General features: G+C 43.7%; 1 protein-coding gene across 2 annotated transcripts in view; it reads right to left on the bottom strand.

The window, feature by feature from the left end:
* Window positions 1-2,758: 2,758 nt before the first annotated feature.
* The window catches only part of LOC105568366 (retinal homeobox protein Rx1-like), a 50,300-nt gene continuing 43,715 nt past the window's right edge, over window positions 2,759-9,343 (bottom strand). The window contains exons 3-5 of one of the 2 annotated variants that reach the window (XM_012023993.1): window positions 6,595-6,692; window positions 6,327-6,505; window positions 2,759-5,688 (exon numbers count right to left, since the gene is read on the bottom strand). In XM_012023993.1, coding sequence (XP_011879383.1) covers window positions 5,507-5,688; window positions 6,327-6,505; window positions 6,595-6,692 — 459 coding nt within the window. In that variant the 3' untranslated portion in view covers window positions 2,759-5,506. The remainder of the gene's footprint in view (window positions 5,689-6,326; window positions 6,506-6,594; window positions 6,693-9,343) is intronic. The other variant, XM_012023994.1, reaches the window with a different exon arrangement.

Below are 9,343 nucleotides of genomic sequence, written 5' to 3'. Positions count from 1 at the left end.
TAACGCTCTCTCCGGATGGTTATACCTAATAAAGTTGTCTAATAAGTGGCATTCGTGCACTTTATCGTTAAACTACCAATTTTGTAATTTGATTTCTCTACACTTTTCCGACTTTCTCGCTCGAGCTCTCCTTATCGTTGTTTGCAAGATTCCAGCCGGTCGGCTTGCCGCTCCATTGATCTGCGTTCCATCGGCCCGAAAACTGGTCTTATTCGGGTCTCCTTGCTGGTTCTTTACTTTGTCGGGGCAATAAGGTTAGGCAGGGCGGGCATCGGGAGATATTAGATAGACGACGGTTCGCCCGAAATCAAGACCCGTTCGCCATCCCCCACCTGTTCCTAAACAAATTTAATAAAGCCACGATTTCCGTGCCAATTTCAAGCTCAGCGAGAGATTGCCGTCTTCCAAGCGAGCCAAGTATGCCGTAGCTTCTAATTTGATATACACGAGACTAACTATCGGCCAGCTGGATCACGTGCCGCGCAAGCTGATATTTATAAATTAATTGCTGATTAATTTGGGCGATCGATGAGATGCTAAAAAAAAAATGATTGTGAATTTCGCATGTAATCCGACTTTGGATTTATATGTATGCATTCTGCGAGGTATTTGAAAAATATATATTATGCGCGCGGACGAGAATATTATAAGAGAAACAAATATACTTCGACGAATGTAGAATTAGTTTGCGAAGGGAATTTTTTTCGACCTCAAACGCATAAATAATTGCGGTTTTATTTAACTGAAGTTTAATTTTGACTTTAATTAAATGCTATAGAAGATACATAATATTCGAATTTAGAAGATGCTAACTTTTTTTTTACATTTCACTTTATAAATAATTAGCATGGAATCTCTTTATCTTTGTATTTGTATGAGGTATTCATATCTCGAGGCCTGCCGAGCGCATATAAAGAAATCTCGTATTCCTATCGTCTTCTTTAATTTAACGGGATGAATTCTCGAACTGTATCCCTATTTTCCGAGTTTCTACGACTTTTCCACTCACGTCCCGCAACTCTCGCGCTCTCCACAAACTCCCTCACATGAGAGAACTTTCTCTCCCTACCCGCCCCCCCCCCTCCTCTCTCTCTCCGTCTCGCACGATTTTACCCCGCGCCTTCTTCCAACTGTACAACTATATCACTGTCGGTAGCGTTCTGCCTCGAGTATTATTAGTCTTTGGAGTTAGGGAGTACGCATGGACTCGAATCTCCAGGCTCGCTCGCATGGTTAACTTCCGCAAACAGAAATTACCATTTTATTGGGTGAGTTCTGGTGCCCCCTTACCGCGCCGGTCCCTCGGCCGCCCGGTTCCGCCAACCCCACTGCCGACGAACCCGCCTTTTCTCTCCTTCACCCCCGCCGTACTTCACAGCAGCCCCTAACGCAACGATTGGAATACCTAATCGTCCGGGGACCATTCAGCACCATTGTTCCATCGACTTGCCGTTGTTGGTGCCTGTTAACGCCGAATCCTTTCACGCCCCGGCGCTGCCCCGCCGCTGCTTTTTCGCCACCCTCGAAAAAGATGATCGGCTTGCACACGTTCGCTGTCACGTTTGCTCGCGCAAACGGAATTTCCGAGCGGCATTTGCATCAAATCGCAGCTCGCCGCTACGTTAAATTCCCGGGCAGGGAATGTATGAACAGACCGAAATAAAAGGCCCATCTGATTGGTCTTGTACAATGGGCCTGATCGATGGGAGAATGGAGAGATATGAAATAAATATTTCGAGTGTAATCGTTAATGTGTACGTTTCCCCAAATTTTTTAAATATATTTTCGTGTCTTACTGAAATCTCTTATCCGGACGGTCGATTCCGTGCTTTAATTATTTTAGAACCCCTATTAGGATTAAAAATATAATGAAAGTATATAATTCTATTTTACTTAGCCACGAAGCCAATTTTTTCCCCAAGTTTTCATTAATGCTAATTCGAAAAAGCGCGAAAAGCACCGCGTATTTTTCATATATAAAAATAAAAATCAATGTTTTATTTTAGGTAATAAGGAAAATTATTCTTCTAAACAATCGCCAATTCTCGACTGGTCTGGCGTTAACGGATTCTTCGTGTTCTAACAAATCTTCGGTTTTAATTAAACTCGAAGAAAGACGAACGATAGCCTTCTACCGGTTGCAACTCTCTCCCTCCTTCTTCCTCTTCTCGGAAATGAATTAAGACTTAATTAAAGTCGTTCTTTGATATGTTAATTCCTCGGCAAATATATATTACTTTCTCCGTAGGAATTAAAATTTTCACGGTATACATCTCAGACCGATTTGCTACTAGCGCATGAAAAATGCAATCTAATAAGGATTAGCTGTGCTATAATAAATGACGGTAATTTCTCTGATTGATATAAGTAATAAATAAAGCAGCGAGAGCAGCGAATAAATGGCTGGGGACCCAAGGCTAATAATTGCTAAAAGAATCGAAGAAAAAACATATCATCGAATTAAAACGCTGCTAAAACTAAAACATCGAATTAAAAAAAAGAGAGCAAGTTTCTTACGAGTTTATGAAATATGCAAATTGAAGAAACCGACAAGCATTTCTCTTTTTAAGCTTTTATAAAGTTATTATTGTTTCAATGTTCTTCCTCTGGACTTTGAGGTTTCACCACGTTTTTCACACTTCGGCCACAACTTTATTAATTAATTGCTTTTTATGTGAAGGAACGTGTCTTGGATTTAAGGAGAGGGGGAACATTGACGGTGAGAAGATATACATGTAGTAAAATACTTGCCACTCCATTTTAATATATTATCATCGTTTGTATTTTTATTTCAATAAAGGAGGCCCTGTCTTCAAACGATATGGTACGATTAAATATGTACATCGAATTTTATTCTGTCACGAGCGGGTATATATACAAATAGACGTCCGGGAAGTGACTAACTACGTTTCTTCGTTCTCTACGAGTGTCTCGTTTACGGGCCGCGGAGGCTGATCGCTCGCGAGACGATCCGAGTGTAAGCGTCCGTGAAATACGGTCTGCAAAATCGTGAGTACATGTCAAAATGGCCGGTAGCTATATGCACCAAGATCAATACGTCGAGTTATATAGGGAAGTGGCTTATTACTTTGCCAAAAATCTGTGTTACAAGATAAAATAAATTGAAATGCACTGACGAAAGTGCTGATGTGAAAACTCGCAGCGGGATCTTCATACTGTGGAAGGAATAGTGCCTTGTACCTTACGATTTTGCACATCGCGAGTTGAATTTCACATCGATCATTAAACAATACGTCGGCCGGAAATGGCGCGGCGCATCCTCCTCCGCGCTCTCTCCTGGAATTTACATACCACATTGGCGTCTAGATAATATGCACAATTCTTTGCCTTAACGTATTAATACTGCAGAATATTGTTTATGTCAAAATTCACTTTTCTCGCCTCCGTGCGTCTTTACCCTATATTCTACAAGAGATATTTCGCTAGTTCGCCGATCGACGATTGACGACCGCCGTCGAGCTCGTGAGCGCCGCCGTCGATCCGGAAGGGCTTCCGGGGGACCGACCGACATCCGGTTTACGCTTAACGATTTAGGTTTTACCAAACGCTTCGGTAGCGCGTATCTTCCTATGTAGGTTTGTACGCAACTTGCTACGAGTTGAGCGAGGAGATATTCGGCCGACGAGCGCGAATCGGACACACTTCGCGAGGCGTTGCTCGATTCGATCGGATCTATTGATCTTTCAAGGTATCCGTGTATCAAGCGAAGTCTTTTATCGCTCATTGCTTCGCACGTATGTTGCCTGTTACCTGACATCCTGTATACTTGCTACGCAGGATATTTCGTGATGGGCATAACTGTTGAGTGAACCGATTTTTTGTTGAGTGAACGAATTTCTCGTTGGAAATTGAAACGATTCGTTTTTTTTTCCTACTTCCTCCTCTTTTACCGCGACGTAAGATTAGTGCAACGCGGGGCACAAGTTTGAACGCGAAAGATAGAGGCTCGATCGAGATTTCCATTTTCAATGCGGATTTGTATATTTATGCGTGGAATGTCTGAATTATCACTTTACACGCGTGCGGTCTAAATAGATAATTGATAAACAGCGACAGCTATTTTGTTATCTCTCGAAACGACCTACGGGCTGAGTGGCAATTTAAATATCCCATACATATGTAAATCAATACTGTTCATTGACGTTTGTTCACGTGTTCGATGGCCGTGAAACGATATAATTGTTTTATGAAAGATATCATTGGCTAGTTTCCCCATGTATCAATTATTCGCGTAGTATCGACTAATACGGAATGTATTTATGTGTTACGGAATATTTCACGCCGCGTGCTGCGTCTCGAAATCGACGCCTTGCTTTATAAATTTAGTCGCGCATTAGCGAATGAACCAAGTAAATAATCTATTTAGAAATGAAAAAAAAAGAATTGTTACCTTTATTCTCATGACGATATTAATTGATACCAGCACATTTGCACCTGCGTTACATTGCTTTATAAAATGAAATGAAACAATGTACTTGATCTCTTGACAACCAAGTCACATGTATGCACAATTATTAACCCCGAGCCGAATAATTACGTTCTTTAAAAACTATTCGCGTGACTTTAATGGCAATAAGCATACACGTCGTTTTCTATCCACGGTTTGAAAAATAATCTCGCGTGAGACTCAACGCATGAGTATTTGATAAATGCTTCGTGAATAATAACGGCAAGTCGATCGAAAGTTGATCTTTGCCTATGCTTCGACAATAAGTTTGCGCAACACAATTCCTTTTGTCTATTGCACAATGCCGATTTGGAGCGAGCCCCGAGCAAATTTTTCGCGCGTATACAATCCGCTCGAAAATCTTTCGCCAGATAAAAGACACGCATTGTATTTTCGGTATAGTCGGTCGGCCGTTTAGTGCCATTATTGTTACCGAGGCATCATAATAAATGCCTAGGAAAATGACTCAATCTTATACTTTTCGTGCTGTTTCGAATAGAGAAACTCAACTTCCCAGATTGACATCGTTTCCACGGGACTGACCGCAACGGTCAATCCATTTTCAACCATGAACACATGCTCATTGATCATAGATACCTGCCAATTATCACATTGATAGTCTCTATAGTCATCGAAAATATACCCACCGATCATTGACCGTTGCAACATTAATCTCTTTGATTTAACATGTCAGCAATGTATATATACATTAGATCGTCCATCGGTAACTGTTGGTACCAAGAAACAACATCCCTTTTCACTCCCCAACACACACAAACGGACGATCGTCTTTTCCTTTTGCCTTCTTGTACTTTCGTCACGTCCAGCGCCGTCGGAGATCTTCCCCTTCTGTCGCGGAACGAACTCTCTCGCTCTCGTCGGTCGATATACCTATATCGTTTGCGCTGCTCATGCGACTCCTCGCGTTCTTGAATGTCTTTGGGCGAAGGATTGCTCGCTTGCTCGTCACGCCGTCACGAGCGTGAGGACGGTGCGGTTGGCAGCGGTGCGCGCCCTTGGCGTATCCCCAGTTAACCTTCAGACCATCTGCAGACCCTTGGTGATGCTCTCGACGTGCTCCTTGGCCCGCATCCTGAGCGCTTGGATGCTCGAGGTGCGAGGATCATGTCCCGGCGGACTTGGTGGCGGTGGTTGCACGTGACCGCCGGCACTTATGCTCGCCATACTGCTGGCTAGCGATCCTGCGAACAATGCGATGTCTACTTTTCGTTGGTATGCTCGATCATAATAATCGCGAAGATCGCAGTAATTAATTCATATCTTGCGTATACTAAAAAATATTTTGCACTGCAAAAATCGCCGTACACTCCGATATGCTGAAGAGTTTAATTTTCTCAATAAATACTGACAGTTTTGTCCTGTCCTTCTGACTCGCATCACATTTTAGTCTCTAATAATTTCCTCCGATAACTTCTAAGAATTCCTATCCACACTTTCTCGTTTCAATTAGTTAGAAATTGATCCTTGAATCTTATTGGAAATTTTATTTTTGGATTATCCTTCAGTATTCTGACATTTCGACTTTCTCCCATTCGTCATTTGGACTTAAAATTTTGATGTAAAGACTCTTATATGACACACCGCAAAAGCATTGTTAGATGTACGTAACGTTTAATAATAAAAAATTCTATAATACACGGAAGATGACCTGATTACAACTTGTATTATTCTTACAAGTAGAAATATTTTTAACACGTACACCAGTGTCTGGTTCGTTAGCTCCTTTGAACGTTATTTTATTCAATAAATACTGTTTCCTGGTTTTCAATTCTAAGTTTGTACTCTCTCTGGTACGTAAAAGGCAAAAGAACCGGAGTGTATTAGAAACAATTAATACCTGGAACGGGGTTGGACACGGCGCCGACATTTGGCGGCGATGGTAATCGCCTGGGAGACGTCAGATAACTGGGATATCCCGTGTGAGGCGCAGCGAGGAAACCAGGAAGCGCGCTGAGCAATCCTGGCGGCGCGAGCCAAGGGTCCCCTGGCAGACCCAGAGCTGGACCGGCAACGTTCCTAAAACGATATATCTCCGGTTGTTATACACACGATACGTGGGTTTACGTGGGTACACTGGCTTTGTTAATGGGACTACTTGGACGAACCTCATGTTAGCAGCGTGATGATACTCGCTCAAGCCTAGTCTCGCAGCCTCCATTTTCTCCTGCCTACGCCACTTGGCTCGCCTGTTCTGAAACCAGACCTGGAACATAACGCGTAACGACGGTTTATTATTATTCGTCCGGAATAACGTGGTGAGAGATCTAAAGGATGCAACGAGCACGTACAATGCATTTGCCGCGACAGAAATTTCTGGGATACTTTGCGAGCATAATACGTTCTATCGCTCTACCCGCCTTTAACCGACAAGTGACAATATTAGCCGTATTTAATATTTTGTGAGCTTAATTTCGCAATTTCATTAAGCTCGCTACGGCGTTTGGCTCGACGTAAGTCGGCAACAATGGCGGCACAAACTCTCATTAGCCGCTGAGATGCGATAATGGTAACGTGTCACTACCGTATACTTGAGGAGAAGAGGGCACCCTCCTTTCTTCCCATTCTTCCCGCCCCGATCTCAACGGCAGACTCGAGGTATCGCTTTTGACTTTGCAGAATGTTCGATTTCCCTCTGTTACTACTACTACGAGTTTTCTTATACTACTACTACTACTATAAGCGTAGCTTTATAAGCCAAAATAATATTCTTTTTCAGAAGATTTTATTATATTTATTATTATATTTCAATTGCATAATTATTATCTAAATGTTTATTCAATTATTTGTCAACAAGAAAAACTCAGAGAATAGAATAAAATATTTATTAAAATTGTGTAAGATATTCAGTGAAAATGAGAAAGAGAAAGAATTTCGACCTGTTTTTATTATTATCGTCGATAGTGCAATTCTTTTAATTTAATTCTAATATCGAAAACACGATCGCATAATTGATCCGATGGAGTTCCTCAACCAAACTCCCGCTGCAATCCCGAGATTGACGTTAGCACCTCGAGTTGAATTAGACAAGTTTCGGTTACAGAAGAACTGCACTTGCTTTGTCGGTCAGTTGCGAAAATCCAACCGCGAGAAAGCAGACGGAAATGAGCAAGATAGCAACAGTAAGTCAAAGCAAAAGTGAAAAAAGGGAGCAGTAAGGAAAGAGGGAAGAGAGATTCAGAGGATTCGATAGAAAATGGAGTTTCTTTGGTGGGGTGCAATCATGCGGAGGGCGAGAAAAGTGGCTGCCAAGACTTTCTCCCTTTTCTGCACCCTCTCCTTGTTCAACTTTCTCTCTCTCTCTCTCTCTCTCTCTCTCTCTCTCTCTCTCTCTCTCTCTCTCTCTTCCCTATATTTCTCGACTTCTGCTCCAAAAGGAGGGTTGCAGAAATGTCTCTTTGGGCGGGACTCGTAAGTCCAACCCTGAAAGCGGTGTTGGCTAAGAAAAGGGGGGGGCCAAGAAGAGGGTCGGTCGGCGAAAGATCGAAGGGTGTGAGAGGGGGGGTCCACCCTTCCATCGGCATTAAGAGGGTAACGAGCCCGTGGGGCGAAATCGAAAGTGAACGAGCGGCGCGACGTGACGCGACGCGGTGCGCCTCCAAGGTGGACCCAAGGAGGGAAGGAAACGCCGGAGGGAGCACCCCGGCTCGCCGTGACGGCTCTCGGCCATGTTGATTTCTTTATTGTAACATGGCTGCTGTTGGCAGCTCGCTTAAGTCTATTGCGTTAAGAGCCGATGCTATCGGGGTCTCGGCTTATGAATTATTCAGTCCCGGCCGAGACGCGTCTGGGTATGAGGCCCACCGAGTGCCCTGTCCGTGTCGAATTCACACGCGGCGGCGAGTTGAGCGTGAACCATCCGGGCCGGGGATCCATCGGCACGATCGGATCTTGGTTTTTGCCCCGGCGATCTTAACGCTTGAGATCGGACGAGTAACGCTGAGCAATCAATTTCAGCTTTTCTACGGTAGCTGACAGCGAATGGTTAGAGGATAATTGTTTGTACGCGAATTACTCCTGACCTCGGTTTCCCCGCTATGGTGTACACCTTGAAGCGCATCAATTTAACGATCATCAGTAAAACGCTGGAGTGAGAAATTATGAATTCAGAAATGTAAACGCGTCTTAACTCGAGCGGTGTCTCAATTAAGATGTTTCACAAGGATTATAATTTTAACGCGCGTGAGAGATAAACGCATTATCTTTTAACAGCAATAACACGAAGCTAATAAAGTCATGTGCCGTACAATCGTACACGATTACGAGACCATCAGCTCTTCGCAAATTTGTTTATTAATAGGCGACGCACACAAAAATTCCTTCAACGCCTCCGAAATCGGTGACGGGGTGAAGTGTCGCGTTCGAACAACGAGGCGAACGGCAAATTGAATATTACCGTCGGGAATGAGTGGCGGCGACTCGTCAGGAAAAGAGAGAGGATAGGGGGAGGGAAAGAGAAAGAGAGACACACAGAGAAAAATGCGGAAACGAAGTGAAACGAAGACGGGGTTAAACGTCGGAGGCATCACCCGAGGTTTGGAGCTCGATGCGGGAGAAGGGTGGAAGAGGGGCGGGGGAGAGAGGGGGACGCGGGGGAGTGGATATCGGAGCATTCCCGGGCTCATCAGGATGATATTCCGCTCTCGAGAACGAGAAGCAATTTTCTTTCCTGGCTCCGTGGATGAGAAAAGGCTACGGACAAGATGCCACGCCGAAATGATGGGAAAATAAGCGAATTTCCCTTCGTATCTCTTATATATCCTTTTCCATCTCGTACCATCTTGCCTCCCTTTCCCTCCCCTTTCGCAGTCTCCTCCCTCTCTCTCTCTCTCTCTCTCTCTCTCTCTCTCTCTCTCT

This window comes from Vollenhovia emeryi, unplaced genomic scaffold, assembly GCF_000949405.1.
Source record: "Vollenhovia emeryi isolate VEMERY1.0 unplaced genomic scaffold, V.emery_V1.0 DF939130.1, whole genome shotgun sequence".
Lineage (NCBI taxonomy): Eukaryota > Metazoa > Arthropoda > Insecta > Hymenoptera > Formicidae > Vollenhovia > Vollenhovia emeryi.
This window is presented reverse-complemented; position numbering and strand designations above follow the sequence as displayed.